Source organism: Canis lupus, chromosome 6 (assembly GCF_048164855.1).
Source record: "Canis lupus baileyi chromosome 6, mCanLup2.hap1, whole genome shotgun sequence".
Taxonomy (NCBI): domain Eukaryota; kingdom Metazoa; phylum Chordata; class Mammalia; order Carnivora; family Canidae; genus Canis; species Canis lupus.
In genome coordinates this window covers 51330295-51352645 of record NC_132843.1, presented here as the reverse complement: position 1 = coordinate 51352645, position 22351 = coordinate 51330295, and the positions used below count along the sequence as shown (strand labels likewise).

The 22351-nt window shown below is 41.6% G+C and overlaps 1 protein-coding gene across 2 annotated transcripts in view; it reads right to left on the bottom strand.

The window, feature by feature from the left end:
- Positions 1–22351, bottom strand: part of LOC140635611 (lymphotactin-like) — a 194462-nt gene that overhangs the window by 146315 nt on the left and 25796 nt on the right. For both annotated transcript variants that reach the window (XM_072830502.1, XM_072830503.1), the window contains one exon: positions 18995–19139. In XM_072830502.1, coding sequence (XP_072686603.1) covers positions 18995–19139 — 145 coding nt within the window. The remainder of the gene's footprint in view (positions 1–18994; positions 19140–22351) is intronic.

Below are 22351 nucleotides of genomic sequence, written 5' to 3'. Positions count from 1 at the left end.
TATAGAATAGCAAGCCTTTGAAGAAAACTGGAAATTATGTTACCTGGTCTCTCATTCTGCAATGGTGGAAATTCAGCCTGAAGAAGGAAGGGAACTGGCAGAAATATGCAGGGTTCTTAACTCAGAGTCCAGTGGTCTATCCTGTACACTGAATGCTATTCCAGGCCATCACTGACTCAGACAGCTGGAAAAACATGGCGGGTAGCAGCCCATATGTGGTCCACTCTTTTTCCATTTCACCTTCTCTCCAAGAGAAAAAATACATAAGCTAGCCTTTGGGAGTAATATAAAGAATTATAACCTATGAGTGAAAATAAAATATTTGGAACTTCTGGTTAGTATCTTAGGAGGTGGGCGGAAAGAACAAAGGATGGAGAATATGGATCATAATGGTGCTAAGGGTACTATCCTCAATCAAACGAAAGTTTCAACTTTTGCCTGGAACCCTTTTTTCCTTTGATATTTTTGCCTCCTTCCATTGAGGTCTACATACTTTGACATTTTTCCTCTACATGAATTTTTTTTTTTTTGTTAAACTCTAAATCAATACATACTCATTCTCCCACCCACAGCCCCTGCTGGGGTAAATATTCACACCTGTCCATGGTCTAGTAAGATCCTTACAGGTTATGTGGCAGTCGTGAGCATGTACCTCGCAAACCTCCAACTACCCAGAGCATAACTGACAAGGGCTCCGATGCCTGAGCTCTGGAATCCCCTACACACATGCACTGCACCCAGCCATGACTGAGTGTGCCAGGGATGTTAAAGCAAACCCACTCTCAAGAGACATAGGACTCCTCTGGAGGCTGGCTTTGGCTTGAGGACTCTCAGTGGCCTTCTTGAACATTCCTTAGACTCATAGCTGTCTAAGAAGTTTCCCACAACTTTTTCTCCCCTTCTCCTTCACTTGGGGTCAGACTTGCATTTTGATCCGATAGATCTCTTAGACTTTCTTACTTCTTTCTCATTTTTCCTCACTTCCTCTAATAAAATTCTGGCACATTTCATCCTGGCTTGGCATCTGCTTGTTGGAGATGCCCAGACTAACACAAGTTAACAGAGAGAGTCCACTGGACAAACCAGGGCAGCCCCAGCCCAGCATCAATCCCACCAGTACTGAACCTTAGATTTCAGCCCCTGTTATGAGCTGAGTTGTGTCTTTCCAAAAAGTCCTATGTTGAAGTTCTAACTTCCAGGACTTCAGAATGTGGCTATACTAGAAAATAGCATCTTTAAAGAGGTAATTAAGTTAAAATGAGATCATTGGTGTGGGCCCTAATGGAATATGACCAATGTCCTTACAAGGAGAGATTAGTGTGCATAGAGTGTCACACAAGGACCTTTGGTCATCTGCAAGCCAAGGAGAATAGCCTCAGAGGAAATCAACTCTACTGACACCTGGTCTTAGACTTGTGGCCTTCAGAGATATGAGAAAATAAATTTCTGTTGTTTAAGTCACCCAGGCTGTGGTACTTAGTTATAGCAGCCATAGCAAAGTAATACAGTCTCCTTATATTTTATGGCCTGAATTGGGAGGTGCCTTCCCTTATCTTTGAGGCAGCCTGTTTCTCCAATCCAGTCCTGTGTGAGATCTCTCATCCATCTAAAATGGAGCCCCTTCAATTTCTTGCACACAGAGGACATAAACAACACACCGAGCATCCTGATAATAGGGCTTCAAGTTAAAGGGTCTTGACAATCTATCTCATATTAAGGACAAGAAAATGAGAATACTGTCTGCTGCTCCTAGCACTGAGGAGTCTACAACAGAGTTAAGAATGAAATTCAAGGGGTGCTTGGGTGGCTCAGGTGGTTAAGCATCTCCCTTCAGATCACGTCATGATCCCAGAGTCCTGGGATGGAGCCCCACATTGGGCTCCCTACTCAGCGGGGAGTCTGCTTCTCCTCTCCCTCCCCCCTTATGCTCTCTCACTCATTCTCTCTCTCTCTAATAATAAATAAGATCTTTAAAAAATGAATGAAATTCAACATCATTCTGGCTTCACAATACAAAAATTCAACAGGGCCACAGAAGGCTGAATGAAAGCAGCAGCTAAAGCAATACTGTGTCCACACTCTGAGGAGCCAACAGCCAAAGCATCAGAAGAAACCCATTCACTCAATTTCCAGGGACCCAGGATTTTTGGGGAAAGCAGCAAAGCACAGTTCTGAAGAGAAAGAAATGTTCAAACACCCAAGAATCCTGTCTTGGGATGTCATCACTTTCCAAAATGACTCTGAATTCCACAACCAACTCACACCCGCAGTGGAGAGTATAAATTTGTTTGAATTTTCAGGAAGTCTTTTGGAATAAGATTCTCCTGAAGAGTTTTAATTTCACTAAGGATTCTCTCAGAGTGGATGAATAAGAATTAGTTTCTTGTCAGTAAAGTTGCCTGGTGGGGAGGAGGAATCTCTTTTCCTTCTATGCTACTATTTTATGCCATTCTACCAACATTCCCAATGGCTATCATCCTGTATGTGCAAGATGTAAATTAGGTTCATTCATGCTGCTTTTATCTCAGCCTTTCCCATTTTGAGAACACTGACTTCTGACTACACTCTGATCCTCTATTTCCCATCAGACCTTCCCAAGGTGCCAACCACCTCATGCAGGAGAATGTCCCCCAGAACCATTTGTCCCAGATCTTCCATGGAAATCATCACCCTATCACCTTCAGATTCTGGCTCAGAGAGATCGAAAGAGATGTTGCCTAACTCTGTAACTCATATAGGGACTCACTAATTGCTTTTATGAATTGACAAAAGTGATGTGCATATAAAGCCTAGAAAGAAAAAAAATTTAATGCAAATAATTCTGTGAAGGTGATGAGGTTAAAAATGTGTGTGTTTGTGGTTTTAAATTTTTCTTTAATGTATAAATAACTATAAAATCAAAAAATGGATAAACTAGTGTAAAATAAAAATTCATCATTGGCAACTTGGTACTTCTGAGCCAAGACCAGGTCTAGAATTTTAGTGGGACAAAGTCCAAAATCTTATTACTTCCTCTAGATTTCTTCTCCAAGGTCCAGTTTCCTCTACTTTGCCACTCCTTTCCTTTCCAATCCTTTTTTCTCCCCTTATTTGAGATCATCCCTGGGGAATGAAAGAGTGCTGAGATTTTCATATTAGGAGTATCCTTACTATTCACTTTTCCTGGAATGAAGTGTCCTTCTCCCACCACCTCGACATCTCTGCTCAAATGTCAACTTCTCAGTAAGGTCTTCCCCGACCACCCTATTAAAGTTTACAAACCATTCCCCAACCCCCAGTACTCCATATCCCTTTTCTGCTTTATTTTTTCTTAGCTCTATTGAGAGCCAAGGATTTTCTGTTTTGTCTACTACTCTTTTCCCAACATCTAGAACAGTTCCTGGAACATTCGTAGAGGCTCAGTAAACCTTTGTTGAATAAATGAAGAAATAATCACTTGTTGGAAATCTAGTTGGGGCTCACTGTCTCTTTTTAATACCTCAGACCACTTTTCAGCCACTTGCTGCCAGAATCCCATCACCCAGCAAGGGACTTTCTTGGGTGAAATACTGACAATCTATCTCAAGGCTAGCCACCTCCCATCATGTACAAAGGATCTATAGGAAATATATGCATCAGTAACAGAGGTGTACCTTCTTTCTTAATAATAGAGCTTTTAATAATAATAATAATAATAATAATAATAATAATAATAATAGAGCTTTTAAGTTTATTTGGGTACATAGTCAACAGAGAGGAAGATTATACTGACTAGCCTTGCTTGCAGCTAAGAAAGGCGATATAACTAATTTTTGGTCAATGAGATATAAGAAAAAGTGTTGTATGAAAATCCCAGGAAATATTCTTAAATAAGAGGAGTACACTATTCTTTATTTCTTTCTCCTTTTTGATGGCCAAATATGAACGTGATAGCTAACGGTTGAATAGCCATGCTAGACCATGAGGTAGAAACCTAATGCCAAACACTTAATAGCTGTGTGATAAAAGGAGCCTAAGTCCTTGATGACTGTGGGCCATCTCTACTGACTACCTATATATTTTTCTAGAAATGGATCCATTTTATCTAAATTGTAAATTTGTTTGCATAGTTATTCATAATATTTTCTTATTGTCTTTAGAATATCCTTAGGATCTGTAGTGATGTCTTCTTTTGTATTGATAATGATTGTGTCTTCTTTCTCTCTTTTCTTGATCAATCTTGCCAAAGGTATATCAATTTTATTTGTTTTAAAGGGTTTGACTTTTAGATCTGTTGATGATCCTTTCTATTGATATCTTTTCTATTACCATTATAATGTATTTCTTCCTACTGTGGGAGTGTTATTTAGCTATTTTTCTACATTTTTGAATGTGGGAATAAAAGTTTTTCTGTAGATACTCCTTTAAGTACATCTTGCAAATAATCATATGTCATATTTTCATTATCAATCTATTTTCTAAATTCCAACTCTTGTTTGTCTCATAGGTAATTTAGGAGTGTGTTTTTTAGTTTCCAAAAATATATGGATATTCTAGCTATCTTTCTTGTATTTATTTGTAGGAAAATCCCATCATGGTCAGATTCTATACAAATAAAATTCCTTTCCATCCATTATAGAATAAGTGTTTGTAAATATCCTGTGTGTGATGGAAAATAACTGTATTCTGCTTTTCTAAAAAATTGTTCTATAATGACCATTAAGTCAGGTTCGTTCAATGCATTATTCAACTCTTTTAAATTCTTACAGATTTTTGTCTAATTGCTCTATCAATTACTTACAGATGTGTAGTAAAATTAACTACTGTGATTGTGAATTTGTCCACTTATCCCTGAAGTTTTGGTAATTTTTGCTTTATATATATATTAAGACTATGCTATTTGGAATAAGTAAATTTAGAAATATTTTATAAACCTGGTGAATTATTCTTTTGTCATCATCTAGAGATATGTTTGTTTCTAATAAAAGTCTGTTTTATTTGATATTAATATAGCTACTTTTGGTTAATATAGCTTTTGGTTTGGGTTTTGGTTTTAATTTGTAGGATATATCTTTTTCTATGGTATTAGACTTTCTGAATATGTTTTACCTGTGCCTCTTGTAAAGAATATACAATTTCTTTAAAAAAAAAAACTGCTAATTTAATTAGCATATTTGCTCCATTTATATTTAACATAATTACTGATATATGTGCACTTATCTATCATTATATGCTCCCTATTTGTTTTGCCTATTTCACATTTTTTCCCTTATTTCCTGCTGCATTTGAATTGATTATATTTTAATCATTCAGTTTTCTCCCATTCTGTGGTTTGTAAGCAGTGATATACTGCTTTTGAATTCTCTCGGTGTTACCCTTGAAACTATTGGATGCATGTAGGCTTATCAAGGTTTGATTAATTAATGTTAAATTAATACCCTTACCATCATCTTGACAATGCAAAGACCTTTAACATTTTTTGAAGGTTGACTGATTTGACAAAGAAACAGTACAAGCAGGCCGAGTGGCAGGTAGAGAAAGAGGGAGAAGTAGGCTCCCCTATAAGCAGAGAGCCCAATATGGGGCTCCATCCCAGGACCCTGGGATCATGACCTGAGCTGAAGGCAGATGCTTAACTGACTGAGCCACCCAAGTGCCTAAGACCTAAAACATTTTAACTCCATTCTCTAACCCTTATTTAATACCCACTTGCATCTCCTGCTGTCCTGAATTTAATTTTGTATATATTTTTAAATTCCAAAAAACATGATGATGATGATTGCTTTATACAATATTCATGAACAGCAATATTCATCTCCATTTACCCACATATTAGCATTTTTATTCATCTTGAAATCTTCCTGCATTTCCAACCTTTTATCTGGCATCATCTTCCTTTTTGTCTGAAGTTCACCCTTTAGTATTTCCTTTACTGCTGATGTGCTGGTGACAAATTCTCCATTTCATTTTGTCTGGAAACGTCTTTATTCTTCCTGTATATATTAGGACTTTCCTTCTCTCAGCATTTTGGACATATCAGTCCTCTGTATTTGGGCCCCCATTGTTGCAAGTAGGAAGGCAGCTGTTGGCCTGTTGCTTTTCTCAAGGTAATCCAAGGTATTTCCTTGGTCTCTCTTACTATAATATGCCACGCATGGATTTCTTTTTTGCATATTCTGTTCAGAATGTATTGGGTTCCTTAAAATGATGGATTAATGTCTTTCATCAGTTCCGAAGAAATGCTTAGCCATTATCTCTTCAAATATCAATACAGTTCCATTAGAAAAATTTGACAGATGTGATATTTCCCTCCCCTCTTTCCAAGATTCAAATTAAATGATTGTCCTATATTCTCACTATATTCTCCATGTATATTGTTTTTAGTGTTTTCTTACAATAAAGACTGTCATTATTAGTGTGAGGCTTTTGCATTTTTTAATTTGCACTTTTTCATTTTAATGTTTCCTCCCAGACCAAAATGAAGCAATTGCTTTAGATGCTTTGAAATTACTATGCTTTTCAAATACTTATTCTTTTCATACAATTAACTCCTCCTCTCTCTAATGCTGGCAACACTGACAATGGTCTTAGCTGGTCTTACTCAACCTTACCCAGATCCCTGAAACCATGCCGTGTGCATGACCTCATTCTCCCTGCCAGTCTCTTGATCTTTAGCAAAAGGGTAACTGAAAAGAAACCTTAGCACGCCTGGTTTAGGGAGAAGGAAAAAGGGGATACAAAAAGAGGGGTCCAATTTGCTACAGAGAATTAAAATAAATGGGGTTTTTGTTGTTTTAATTTTTGTTTTTAAAGTTTTATTCAGGGATGCCTGGGTGGCTCAATGGTTGAGAGTCTGCCTTTGGCTCAGGTCGTGATCTCGGGATCTTGGGATCAATTCCTGCATCAGGCTCCCCTAGGGAGCCCGCTTCTTCCTCTGCCTGTGTCTGTGTGTGTGTGTGTGTGTGTGTGTGTGTGTGTCTCATGAATAAAATAAAATCTTTTAAAAATAAATAAAGTTTTGTTCAAATAATAAGTGGCTTACCTCCAAGGGGTGATCCATTAATTTGTTAACTCACTAGGATGGATTACTTTCTCAAATTCAGGACAGTAATTGGATGGAGAGGGAGAGGGAGTAGGGAAAATGGGAGAAGTCAATGGCCAAGCCAGTAGATTTTGGGTGTCTGCAAAAGGAGAAAGAGTCAGAGGAAAAAGAGACCAGAGGAAAAAAGGCATAAAAACTTATGGTTGGGGATGACAAACCAAAATGCCACACTCACCCCATTTGTCCCATCTCCTCCATCTCCTGTTTCTGCAGCAAAAATACCTTTACCACCCCTGAGGGCTCCTGCCCCAACCAATCCCCCTTATCCGCTCCCAGGAGGACCTATCTCTTCCACGATGATAAAATCCTTTCATCTACTACCATACCTTTCTCCTTCCTTTCCATGTCTGAGTTCCTTGAACCCCAGGTCCCCTTCTCGCCTCCTTGTTGCTCCCTCTCTGGGCATCAGTGTTCACTCACACTGGAGGGACTCTCCCCTGAGCTCCATACTCAATAACCACTTGTCATCTCCATTTGTATTTCTCAAAGTCACTTAATATCTTCCCCACTCTCTAAATCTGGGTCTCCTATTACTATTATGTATTCTCCTTTTCAGTAAATAGTCCCCATCTCCAATCACATAAAGTAGAAATTGAAGTTCTTTCTTCACACCTACCATTCCTCAAGCCTAGATCTGGTTCATCTTCCTAGCTTGACTCCTAAGCTCCTAAAACATTTCTCAATCTGTATCTGTTTATCTTCTTACCCACCACCCAGTACCTGCTGATCCATGTGCCTGCATGGACTTTGCGGTCCCATCCATTTCTATAGCAGCCACCGGGACCACTCTGAAAATGCAAATCTGACTCTATCACTCCTTTGCTAAAAATGTATCAGTGATTCCTTAATGATCTTAGGAAAAAGAACCCAAAATCCTTAAAATAGTGTAGTAACAGGAATCTTATTTTTAAACATACACACACCCCCACACACTTTTATCTTTTGTCTTCCCAAATAAGTCAAAATATCCCTAGATGGCAAAGCATCTATCTACTGGGGAGAGATTAAGACTGAAACGGAAGAATGCCAAGAGAGGGACGGGAATTGATAGCCACATTTGTTATTTCAAAATGGGGTTTTACAGCAACCAATAGACATGCAAGGGAGAATTTTCTGAATTCCTTTATCCTCTCTTTGGCTTACTTCAGAATCAAGACTGGTTGTCCACACAACAGAGTTCTACACAGCACAGAGAAGTTTCCCCTTACAAAGGCCATTTGGTGAATAAAACAGAAACACAGCAAGAGCTGGGGTCAGGCTGAATCATCCAGGGGACAATTGCTGGGCTCTAATCCATTAGAGGGAGACATGGAGAGAAAGAGAGAGAGAGAAGAAGGTGAGGGAAGGAGAGAGGCCCAGCTACTTGATGCACAGGCAGCCAATCACAGTCACCAACATCAGCAAAGCACACGGTGGCCAGGGACACAAGAGCACTGCTGCAGAGACCAAAAGAAGCAGAGGACAGTCCAGGTCACTTTAGGGCTCCAAGGTCCCTTTTGTCACTTCTGCTACAAGTACCAACTAGGCCAAAGTCCACCCCAATACTCTTAGGAGCTAGCCTGAAAAGTTACAGGTAAGTGTAGCAAAATCTAAGCATGTTTACTCAAAAAAGACTATATTTTTATTTCACATCAAGTTTTGAAACTGAAAGTCTTGCTCCTCAGCAGATGGAGTTTCTGAGAAAGACCAAATTAGATAACAATCCCCCCCATAAAAAAAATAGGAAAAAGAGAAGGAGGGCGGGATGCGGGGAGGGAAGGAAGAGAAGCAGAAGGGAAGAAGGAGAAAGGGGAGTGGGAGGAAGGGAACCATCACTGCTCCTCACCCAACTTGCAAGTTGACTAGCACCTCTGGCTACGGTGTCCTGGGAAGCCCCGCACCCCACCTGCTGTCAGCCCCACCAGCCACTTCTCGTACCTCTCTCTCCCTCACTCCATTCTCAAGTCACACTGGCCACCTTTCCTTTTCTCAAACCAAATCTGGGCTCTCCCACCTCCAGATGCTGTCCTACATAGCCCCTCTCCTCTTCTCCCTGGCCACCACCACACCCTACCCAGCTAACTGGACTCTTGGGCCCTGCCTCACTTTCCTGAGAAAGCTATCCCAGATCCCTCACGCCCTGGCCCTGTACCCCCAACTGCACGGGCCCAGAGCCACCCTGCTTATGGCCCCAGAGCTCTCTGAACTTCTCCCTATCACCATCTTCCCTGTTGGCAATCACAGTGCTGTTAGCTTGTACCATTAATTTCGCCAACTCAGAGACTACAAGGATTCTAAGTAGAGCCACACAGACTCTACTGTGTGACTGGCAGGACTGCTTTGCTCACCATTGCATCTCCAATATTTAACATACAATAGGCATTCAATTAATCTTTATTGAATAAAAGAACTGCTCAATAAATGAATAAACAAATGAACAAACAATCTGTTCAAAAATGTAATGGGCTGCCTTGTGAGAAAAGCGGCCTCCATCCCCACACATTCAAGCCCAGGGAGATGACTGCCATCGGGGACACTTTAGTAGCAGGAGAGTCTGCATGGATGGACGGTTGAGTGCACACCTCTCAGGTCTCATCCATCTCAAAAGTCTCATGCTTTGCTGTATTTATGTGTTCCCAGAGCTAGTGCAATTTCCTCAGACCACAAGGGTGTCAGAGGCAGATGGGCCCAACATGTGCCTAAGACCAGAGAACAGCTTTCTTCAATGCAGGATGAGAAGAATAAGTATCTGTCTATGCCCCTGGTGGCTTTGTAAGCTGGTCACCCCCAGGTGGTGTGACAGCATTGTGGCATAGAGGAAGCCACGGAGAGAGTCAAGGAGAAAGATCTCATAAACCTGAGCCAATTGCATTAGTTAAAAAGTCACAGAGCAGTAAAGGAACCCAGAGGGTAAACTCTAAGCATGTGTCTCCTTAACTTTATTCCCTTCTCATTGTAAGCTGTCTTGAGAGAATGTGGACACTCCGAACCCACTGCCCATTACCATGTTTTGCACATGGTGAGTGTTTGACACACATCCAGTAAGTGAAAGTGAGCAGACAACCTTCACCGCTCAGTATTTATTATTGCCTCCCCATCAGCTGTTGCTGCTCAAGGTGGGGTTGTGTGTGTGTGTGTGTGTGTGTGTGCACATGTGGATAGAGTACTTATATATGGATGCGGTGGCAAACAGAAGTGAGGCACCAACTTGTATCCAACATAAAAATGTTTTATGTCAGCGTCAGCAGCAGCCCCCCATGGGGGCTGTCCATATCATATGCAGAGAAGGACCATTTATAGACACAGCTCACTACCCAATCCCCACTGCCTACGTCTATATCCGAAAGGCTAATGATATTTTTCCAGAGTCTTAAAATATTTTGCTTCTGAAAACCTTATTAAAATGAAAATGCTTTTGGAAGGGGAATGACTTAAGCTTTTATACTTTATATTTTAGAGAGGACTGTGATGGGTAATTAGGAAGGGCCTGGAACATCAAACACCAGACTGGGAGTGGATAAAGCAAGATAAGAGGATGGGAAAATCCAGCATACAGAGAGCTGCCAGTAGTAACCCTTGTCACCTGTAAACATCATTTTCACAACTTTGCTTGGGAGGCCCAGAGGATAACTGTTTCTCCTCAGAGGAACCACTCTGCAGGTTTTTGAGATAAATGGATGTGCTCGGTTTGGTTTAGAGTAACAGAAAGAGTGCTGGACTCACTTGAGATTTTTCTGATCAAGACAACAGCATCTCGGAGGCTCTGCAGCATTGATGGCTGCAGTCTGGCCATTTCCTGGTTACGAGAGATAAGGAGCAGCAGCAGGGGATGGGATGAGGTCTGCATTGCTGCTCCAGGAAGCTCGGGACATCCATCTCCACCCCCTACACATAGCCTGTGCAATGTCAAGTTTGGGGAGGACTCGGAGATGTGGGTGTATAAAAGGAAATGAAGGATGAAGAGAGGAAAACAAAGAAAGCCAGAGAAGGAGGAGGACAGGTTAAGCATCTGGAAAATTACTGCAGTCTCATGGCTTTTGCTGCTTCAACAGCAGGATGAGTCATCTGCTGGTTGCCTAGGCAACAGCTCTCTTTCTCCTGCTGCTGATCAATTTCATCTGCACAAACGTCCCATGAAACTGTGAGCTGTAAAGATAATATACCTGAGTCACAGAAAGTCCTGCCAAACGAGGTCTGCATTTCAAGTGTTCTGAGCCAGACCGTATCCTTACGTATGCCTAACCATCATCTCTGTACCCCATCCCTGGCCCCATTCACACACACACACACACACACACACACACACACACGCAGGCTGCACACCCAGACAGCAATGCGTCAGCACAGAGGTCAGGGTATGGGCAGGAGGAAATTGTCACCTCTGCCTTATTCTGGTTATCCTGGGATCATAACCGTCTGACCTCACTGTCTCCCCTTAAAGACAGAGTGGATATGTAGCCATCCTCTCATCTTACATCTCCAAACAGTTCTCTGGATGATGAAATACAGCCACAGAGGGAAGTCGGGGCAACTCCAGGGGTTAGAGCAGGGGACACAGTGGCCACTGTCTCTACCCTGAGTCCTCCAAAGACATTGTTGTCACCTTCTAATACCTTCTTTTTCCTCCTACCACTTGTCACTACATACAATACACTAAATACATAATTGCTGAGGCACCTGGGTGCCTCAGTCAGTTAAGCGTCTGCCTTTGGCTCAGGTCATAACCCCAATGTCCTTGGATTGAGCCCCAACTCAGCCCCCTGCTCAGCAGGGAGTCTGCTTCTCCCTCTACCCCTCCGCCACTACTCGTGCTCTCCTTCTTTCTCAAATAAATAAAATCTTTTTTAAAAATAAATACATACATAATTTGTCTTACCCACTAGAGCATATGTTATTTTAGGGTAGGAACTTTATTTGTCTTACTCACCAGTATATCCTTATCTGCTGGCCCAGCTCATCAACCTGCACATAGTAGGTGCTCAGTAAAAGTTTGTTGACTGAAAAAATGGATGAATAAATGAATAGCAATGTTTTTGGACCACCCTACAGATAAAGCCACCCTAAAAAAAATAATCAATCAATATAGTCAAAACCCCTTCTGAAAGGGCTAACATCCATGGGGCTTCTGTACTGTCTGTGAGACAACATCTACAATATGACAAATCAGGAAACCAAGAGTGTCTGTGTTTTCCCCAGTCTCCTGACACTGTTTAGGGTGTGAGGAACTCAGGAAACATCTTGTAGAAAAAAGGCACAAGTCTCACATATATGCAATCATTCCATAGCACAAAGCTGGAAGAGCTGCTAGGCTCTTCATCTGTTGCCAATGTTCTCTAAGGAATGACAACATGGCATGCACATTGCAATTATTTTTTGTCTGTTTCATCTTCATAACAACCCAGGTAATAAATATTTTATAATTCCCATTTTACAGGTAACTGAGACTAAGAGAGGTTAAATAAAAATACATACATACATAGCATGTCATGTCATGCACGCATGACAGGTAGCATCAGGATACAACCCCACGTCTGAGTTCTTAGCCACACCTAGTGTCACCTCTCTGCCTGCCACACCCCTGCACCTGTCTCTCTCCTTCTTTCCATGAGATTTCCAACCCCCCTTTCTCCTTCAAGAAGCCCAGAGTGTCAATTTTAGCCTGAAGTGTTTTGCATCTTGTACTGTGCTCCTGCATTTTCCAAGTATCTTGGCATAAATTCTATCATTTGAGCTTCAAAACAATGCCGTCTGCTAAGCACGGGCTCATCATCATTGCAGATGTAGAAAATGAGAAACAGAAATGTAAAGTGACTTGAACGACACTATTTACCTAATCAGAGATGGGATTTGCACATTAGTACTCCGATGCCACTATCTCTCCAGCCCAACTGAGCCCTGGCAAACAGCATCCAAGGGTGTGCTCAGTGTTATCAGCCCCAGGCCCTGCTTGCACCCTAATTTTATTCTGAGTCCCCGTGCTCAAAGCTGCCCCTCAGAAGCCTCAAGCTGGCAAATATTGATCCACCTTTCAGCTAATTCTATGCAGAGCCTGCCTTGAGGAACCTCAAGAACCTTCCAATCACAGAAAAGCAACCTAAGATTTCAGAGAAAATCTGAATATCTGAGAAAGAGTCTAAATGTTATAGCCTAATTTAGAAAATGGTGCCAGATATTTTTACTAATTTTATCTTCTCTCTTTCCTTGCCTTGATACCTTCAGCCTCAGTCTGCTCCCCACCTACCCCCTTTCCTCTTCAAAAAGGAAATAACCTTGCATCATCCACCATGCAGTAAAAATGCTTTAAATTATAGCCCTTTGGGCATCTTCCTGAGAAACAAGGTCACAAAGTATTCTTACCAGCTCTCCCTGTAAACAATGCCAGACTATGTTGGAATGAGTAATTAGAAGAAACACAATTATAGATTTTAATCCAAACTCTTATAAAATGTCCTTACTGGATAGCAACCAATGAGCATATAAAATGAAACATACTAATGATTACCAAAAATAATGAGTCTCGCTTTAAGTGGTTTCTATGAACTATCCCACCTGCCTGCCAGAGCAGTTCTTTTCCTTCATTATGGCTTCCTTTCTCTATGATTTGTATACATGGACAATTTCCTGTCTGTATGAAAGCCATATTGTTCCTTCGGTGTCTGAGCCCATGTCTTTGTGCACAAATCTGTATATCCGGGTTAGGGGGGACTAGACTGAGTGAGGACCTCCACTGCTAGGTACTATACCAGATGTTTTCCATATGTAAACTCATCCCCACCTCCAGGGGGTCTGTGATGACAGTAGGATTGCTAGTGATCTTTTCCTTTTACAGAAGAAGAAACTTAGACTCAAAGAAGTGAAGAGTTTGCTTAACAACACACAATAATAAAAATAATCCTAGCAATAGCCCTAGAACAGTAACTGGGTATAGCACCAAAAGCATCTACACATTCCCTCAACACTTTTATTTCAGCATGGGACAACTTTCTTCAATGAATCTCAATGAGCATTACCACTAAATGACCAGGAGGAAAAAACTACGTTGAATCTTTAATAAGTCTCTTTTCCCCACTTATGAGATCAACAATCACAATGGAGTGTTCATCTTAATTTTGTTTTGGCTAAAATTAATTCTCACAGTTTAACCCCTTAAAAGTACTATGTAATTGTCAAAATTATGTACAAACCAAGTCAGAGACCTTTTAAATTTTTCAAATCTACCTATTCCCTCAACTGTGAGGACAGGATAATAACTATTTCTTATTTTTCTGGAAATAGGTCATTACATTAATTCTAATAATAATAAATAAAGCCATTTTGGAATATTTAAACAATTTGCTTGCCTTCAATGTTTGAGCTTAAGAAAAAAAATTCTGATTAATTAAAAAATAAGTCCAGTCCTGCTGATGTCTTAATTATTCATATCTGACCCACAACTTGGACATTGCTTCTGTTACACCCTTGTGCTGACTAATAAGATGTATCATTATCCAGTCCATTAAAAATATGAGGATGGTTACTGGTGGTTTTATAAAGAGCAAAATATTCTCAGATTACTTGTTCTTTCAATATTAAAAAAATTTTTTAAAGATTTTATCCATTCATTCATGATAGACATAGAGAGAGAGAGAGAGAGGCAGAGACACAGGCAGAGGAAGAAGCAGGCTCCGTGCCAGGAACCCAACAGGGTACTCAATCCCGGGACTCCAGGATCACGCCCTGGGCCAAAGGCCGGCGCTGAACTGCTGAGCCACCCAGGGATCCCCTCAATATTAAAATTTATGAGTAAAATCCTTTACTTTCTTTGGAGCTATACACTTTGCCTTACTCCATAATTGTGGTCAGAAAGTTGAGTAAAGATCATGTTTTTATAACATGGAACATATTTTCCCGTGCATTCTTTTGTGTGTGTGCTCATTCATTTATGTGATTAATTTATATGGGCATTTTCCTGAAAGACATGAAAGTTTCATTAAATATAAATGGCATAAATTTGCTATTTTTAAATTGTAGGATTTTAAACACAGTGACCTCAAGAAGATCTGAGAAAGCTCAAAGACAGGACAGACAGCAAGTTAGGATTAAAAAAAGGCAAGAAGAAGAAGAAGTAGTAATAGTAGAAGAAGTCATCACTGGGAGCTGCAGCCTTGGCTAGGTAGTATTATTGGAGCAAAAGATGTATGTGGCCAAGTGAAGAGATATGAGGCTGCACAGATAAGCAAAAGCCAGATCTTGAAAGGCTTTACCAAGGAGCATATCCCGAAAAATCCACTAGAGGGTTTATACACAGAGTGACATAATCGATTTGTAAACTGACTTTGAGAAAGATGATTTAACCAGCAGTATGAAGATGCACTGGAGGGGCAGGAAGAATGTTTGTAATAACCCAGCAAGAAGCAGTAGAGAACTAATCCAAGGCCATCAGTGAAGATGGAGATGTGGTGGTGGGTCCAGGAGAGTTTTGAGAGATGGAAGCCACAGGAGGTTGTGACTGGCTCCCTGGGAAAAGGAAGAAGTACAACTTAGTGAAGGAGCCAGCCTGGAAGAGGACAATGAAGGGACCTGCCACATTAGGGAATAAGAAACACCAGGGAAGGTGCATGTCTGGCCAGGGATTTAAAATAACAATATTCCAGTGCTTGCGTACAGCTAGTGGAGCTGCCCCACAGAGAGCTCGGTGGGACTAGCACATCAGAGAGAAATCTGGCTGGAGAGAATCGGCACTGATCAGTGGAAGCTGAAGCTGGATTTCAGTGAGGTTGCTCACTATGTGGGTATGGAGCAAAAAGGAAAACACTGAAGTTTAGATGGGGGGGGGGGGTGAAGAGGCTTATATGAAAAAATATAAGGCTAGGAGGCCCAAGAAACAGCTATTACCTTGGAAGTCAAAGAGAAAGAGAATTTCAGGAAGAAAACGGCCCACACGGTCAAAGATTGCAGAGACTAAGACGTGCTCTTTGCTTTGCAGGATATGAGTGACTCCATTTCAGTGCAGTAGAAAGAACAGAAGCCAGACTGTAACAGGTACAAGAGCTGGAGTAACGACTGCAAATGTAATCACTGGCATTTTCACGCTGGTTATGTTCCAGTAAACGGGTTTCAATATTTTTTTTGTTATGAGACAATATACCCATATGATATAAAGCTTAGAAAATAAAAATACAAAAAAAATCATCCATGATTTATAGATTGTGACAAAATCACTGTACTTTGTCAATTTTCTCCCAGTCCTTAAGAACGCGAATATACTTTACTTCAAAATACTATCTTTTAAGAAACCTGATGATGAAAACCTACAAAAATTCCAGCATGTCCTCCAAATTTATCTATAGTTTACCCCAAATATTTGTCTTCATTCAAAGCATCTTTGCAAGAGCATGGAACCAAATAAGAGACCTCAAACTTTAAACTGGAGCCATGTGTTGTTCATAATACACCCAAATTTAAACTTATTTTCATACTCCTTAGAAGCCTAATTCCAGCAAAGCCAGCAGTCTAGTGTCAAATGTGGAAGCTCAGCCCTCTCTGCCCACAGGGGCTCCTCCAGGCTTCATTTGAAACATGAAAGTTGTATGAATTCAGGCCCCTGGAAATTGTAACGCAAGCAGGCAATCATCCCACATCAGATAATTTCCTTAGTAGAACCAACTTCTTTCTTACACCATGCCACATACCAAACATTCTCCAGTTTTTGAAGTCTTCAAAGCATACCTAACTAGCTGGGCTTGCTGAAGTAAAAACTGGAAATGTTCTAGTTTACTTAAGCTTGACCTTACCTCCAAGTCAGCCTGACTAATATTGCAAAGGAGGCTAGGCTGTCTCACACAAAACACCTCTTCTCCTTCTCTGATACCTGAAAACAAAACCCCTTTCAAAATTTGCCCTGAATTGATAGAGAGAGGGAAAAATGGATAAGTGTATTTTAAATGTCAGCATCCAGGCTTTCATATGGCAATTTTACAAAGGGAAAGGTAATGGTAGAAGTGATGGTATGGATGAGTGAAGGTTTTAAATTAAAAATGTCTGTGAGGGTAGCCTGGGTGGCCAGTGGTTTAGCGCCGTCTTCAGCCCAGGGCGTGATCCTAGAGTCCCGGGATTGAGTCCCACGTCGGGCTCCCTGCATGGAGCCTGCTTCTCCCTGTGCCTGTGTCTCTGCCTCTCTCTCTCTCTCTGTCACGAATAAATAAAATATTTTTTAAAATGTCTGTGAATTTGAGCTATAGAGGTCATCAATGATACCAATAATTCTGAGAGAATAGCCACATAAATATTTGCATTTTACTGAGAGCTACCTAAGCCACAAGTCTTAATCAAAGGCAGTACATCTTAAAAAGTGATAGTAGGAATAGTCTGGAGATACCTCACCTTTGTGGTGTCCTTCCAGTGGTATTCTCTGCCTAGCAATCTGTAGCTCAAACTTTTGGTATCCAGTTAGGGATAGTTTCTTTTTCAAAGAGTTTTTATAAGTATATAGACTCATATTGAATGGGATCCTTGAAGTGTTAGGCACTAGCGCTCTTCTGTCAGTTGATACCTTAGATACAACACAATATTTTAAACAGACCCCAGAGGCCCTCAGAACTCTTCATACTTCTCAATACAGCTTGAAAACCACTTACCTAGTCCAATGTCCCATGAGCAAATGGGCGCCCAAAGAAGGAACATGATGTCTACGATCATACAGCTAGTGGCAAAACCAGAACCTGCTCACTTCCAGTGCTTTCTCCTATTCCACTTTGGGGCTGCCAGTGTTATCTTCTATTTGACGCTGACTACTCACTGGGGAATACTCCCCCAGAGACCATCAAGCCATTCCAACCCTGTGTCTAGGACGTGTGTTACCAGGACCCTGAAGAGCAGCTTAGGCTCCTTCTCCATCTACATCCTCCATGTCTACTTCCTGATTGGAAACTTAAAATTTAGGGTTAAAATTTTAAATGGTCCAGATGAGTTGGGTAAGTAATCATTAATAAACAATGAAGCTCAATTGTATTTGGTCTTCCTCTGGTCCCTCCTGAATTCATAAGTGGAGAGGTCTAATTCCTTTATCCCTGGAACCAGGGAGAGCCGCCAGAGGGGGCGGCAGTGCTCTAAAGGGAGCAAGCCTGAGTTCCAGTGGGGACACCTTAGGTAGCATTCTTTCAAAGAGCATCTACTGAGTGCCTACTGTGCCTTGCATGGGGGATGCATCCTCTGTGCCTCGCATGGGGGATTCAAAGACTGTTTGTCCCCAGTCCTAGTCATGAGGGGTCTATGTGGTCCTGTCTGACCACAGCTGGATAAACTTGGATAAACCTGAATTTTGTAAGCAGTTCTATCTGGACTCCTTAACTCTAACCCAGCCTGTCTTAGGAATTCCGTGATTATCTCTGAGCCTTCAAATGAAGATGAAAGCTGACAGAACCAGGGACAAAAAGCAAACCTATGAATTCAGAGATTATGAGTAAACAGTCCTAGCCAAAATTTAGCTTCTCCTCTACCTTTTCATTTCTCCTTAGCTCTCTCCTGCAGGGACACCTACACAGTCCCACACCTGGCACCCCCCTCACTGTCCCTCTCACACCCGTTCTCACTCACTCTGTCATAGTACTCTCAAAGATGTATACTGTGTTTTTAAGGAAGTTTTTTAACTTCTCTGAGATAAAAATATTCACCTAATAGGACTGTCAGAACAATTAAATAAGGCAACACATAAAAGGGACCTATCACATTAATAGTTCTCCATAAATATTGGTTGTTGCCATCATTATTACTTATCTTTATTACAGTTGCTATCCCTTCCCTTACTGATACTACTTTTTCCTGAGGTGTTTGCATTCAACAGGAGACAAAGAGCCTTTAAATCCAAACAATTCTCTTCCTAATAATGGTGGGGTTTCAAACCAAGAGAAAGAGTGGGCAGGGGTCCTTCATGCACCCTCAATATCTCCCTTTGAGTAGCACCTGCGTGGGGCTCACCAAAGCTGCTCTCCACATCCCAGCTTCCACCGCAATGCTGACTGCATCTGTTGCTCTGCGCCAAGGGCCCACGTGGCTCTCCTGCTCTGGCACACAGAGCTGGTTGTCATGCTCCACAGTGCAGGGGCAAAACGTGCCTGGGTTCCTGCAGGGGCAGGAACAACAAAACAGATGTTTACGTGCATTTGCCTTCAAACAGAGAAATGCCTCTCTTCCTGGCAACTAACAGCTTTGCCAGCTGTGCCTGAGCCAGGACAGCCCAAGGTCAAACACCCTAGGGCCTCATCCGAGATTTATAATGAGGCCAGCAGAGCAGACTGCTGCAGTAAGAGTCAGCACAAAACTGCCGGCTCTCAGCTCCAAGGCAAGGCAACATGACTCAGCAATCTAGTCTACATCCCAGCTTTCTCTGATTTTCCTCCCTTCTCTCCCTCCCTATGGCCAATCTAGTCTACATTCCAGCTTTCTCTGATTTTCCTCCCTCCTCTCCATCCCTACAGCCACCTCCTTAGCCAGGGTTCTTGTCATCTTTCCCCATGTAAATAATAAGCAGCCAATTTTTACCAAGTGCTTATTATGTGCCAGACAATGTATGCTAAAATTTTTGCAAGGCTTCTCATCAAAACCTCAAAATAGCCCATGAGATAGAAATTATTTTTTCCTATTTTACAGATAAGGAAAATTAAGGATGCTCAGAGAAGGTAACTAACTTGACTAGAACTTTTGGCCTCTTATCCTCACTCTGTAGCCTCCTTCCCTCCTGCCTCTCACTGTGCCACTTGCTAACCCCCAACAAGCAATGAACATCTCTGCCACAAGTCCGTCTCTCTTCCCACCTATCCACCAACTACTTACAAGAATTTGTTCCTAAAATGTGAATCTCACCGTGTCATTCACATATTGAAATCCTTCAAGGACTCCCCATTAGGTCCAAATAAAGTCAAGGTTCCCTTAACTGGCATTCTAGTCCTTTCCCAACCTTACTCCAAGCCACCCATCTAGTCCCATCACCTGTTCCCTCCTACATGAAGCTACATGTCATCCAAAAGGAGCTCTCCATCCATCACATGTACCATCCTTTGTGGAATGTGGTTTCCCCAATCTTCTGCCTGGCAAACATCTATTCATGCTTGAAGACCCAGCTCAAATGTCACTTGTCCTGTGAAATCCTCCCAAATTCCCTCTGACCCTTCACTCTGTTACTCCCTCTGGGATCTCCCAACCTTTCCCATTCTTTCCACTAAACTGCTACTACATCACATTGTATGTAATTTCTCCCAGTGGGCTGGAAGTGCTCCCAGGGCAGGGAGAGCTTTTCATTCCAGTCCCCTTACCTTCCATAAGGCCTAGACAGGGTGGTTTATTGAATATTTACTGCATGCTGGATGAAGGAATCATTCATTTATTCATTGGGTTAACTGGTTTGCAGTCAGTCATTGGCTAGTGTGTTGTGAGTTAGCAGTTAATCATGGACTATGTGGGCAAGGCACCATGCTAGGGACTAAGGAGGCAAAGATGAATAAAAGTTAGACCCCCCTGGGGGAGTCCCAGCTTTGGTCTAATGCTTATATAACCCTGGGCTTTTATTGCTTTTTTTCTTGACTTCCTTCCCAGAAAACAAATTGAATTGCAGAGCTTGCAAAATACCACCAAATTCCATTCTGTTTAATCTGAACACAACGGCCATCCATTTAACTGCCACCTTCCTTACAAAAACAAAACAAAACAAAAACAAAAACAAAAAAACCTCAATTGTCAGGTCTAAATCACAGCTCATGCAAATAACCAAGGTTAGATAGCTTGCAGCTCCACCAGGATCCAAAATCCATCATGATGTCAGTTCCTGAGTTCTTACAAATTCAATTATATATTCTGATTAATCATGGATTAATTAACCAAACTGTGCTGACAAGAAAGTATTAAGGCTTAAGGTGGTTATTTTTCTAGAGATAAGTGCTCATAACACTGGGCTGTGCCATTTCATTAGATCCAAATTGAAGTCTTTGCTCTCTGCCTCTCTGAGCTGTTTTGTCATTTGATAATATACTATTCAGTTCTCTAATCTTCTTCTACATAAACAGACCTTATTTCACCAATAAGATAAGGACACCGGAAGTACCTTCTGGACAAGGATTCCACCTGTGTGACCCCTGCCAAACCTACCAGCACAGTGCTCTCCTACACAGAGACTCTAGAACTGGAGATGCAAGACATGGAAGAGAATCTGGAGACCATCTCAGCTGAAAACCTCATTAGACACAGTAAAGAAACAAGAGCCAGAGAAGGGCAATGACATGCCCAAGGCTAAGCTGGGACCAGGTTCCTTAAACTCAGTTAATGATAACATCAACACAACAGTTACCCTTTGTTTACTGCCAGGGAGATCTGCTGATCTGCAAGCAGCATGAGCCCAAATGCTGAGATCAGTACCAGTGATCAGTATCAGTGGCCTGAGAGACACAGATCCGAGTTCAGGGCTACCAAAGAAGCCCAAGTCTGAGGCATCAGATCCTTGGGAAAAAAGAAGTGTGGAGAAGTGATTCTGATCTCTGGACCCCTCTGGCTCTCCAGACAGTTGCTGACTTGCAAGCAGCAAGCAGAAGCCACTAAGCAAGAGACAGAATAATAACATATAAGACATAGAAGGCAAAGCTTGCAGCAGTCTCACAGCACTATGGAGACAAAACATGGAGTCAAGACCCACCAAGAGGATGCTCTGGGAAACATTCAACCCTTTAGCTGGGACTCCTTGCATTTGTCTCCCATTGCAACTAATTATCACCAAGGGAATGGCTTTAAACAACAAAAATTTAGTATCTTACAATTCTGTAGGTTAGAATTCTGACATGGGTCTCACTAGGCTCAAATCTAGGTGCCATCAGGGTCACATTCTCTCTGGAGGCCCTAGGACAATCTGTGCCCTTGCTTTTTCCAGATCCCAGAAGCTGCTCATAGTCCTTGGTGTGTGGCCCTTTCCCCATCTTTGGCACCAGCAACAGCAGATTAAGTCCCTCTCACTAAGCATCACTTTACTCTCCTCTTCTGCTACCCTTTTCTACTGTTAAGGGCCCCGTGACTCCTTTGGGACCACCCAGAGAATCCAGGACAATCTATTTTAATAGCAATTGATTAGTGACCTTAGCTCCATTGCAACCTTCATTCTCCTTTGCCATTGAACCTAACATGTTCATGGATTCCCAGCATTAGGATGTGGGCATCTTGGGGCACCTGGCTAGCTCAGTCGGTAGAGCATGCAACTCTTGATCTCAGGGTTGTGAGTTTAAACCTGACATTGGGGGTAGAGTCTACTTAAAAAAAAAAAAAGGAATGCGGACATCTTGGGGAAGGCACAATACT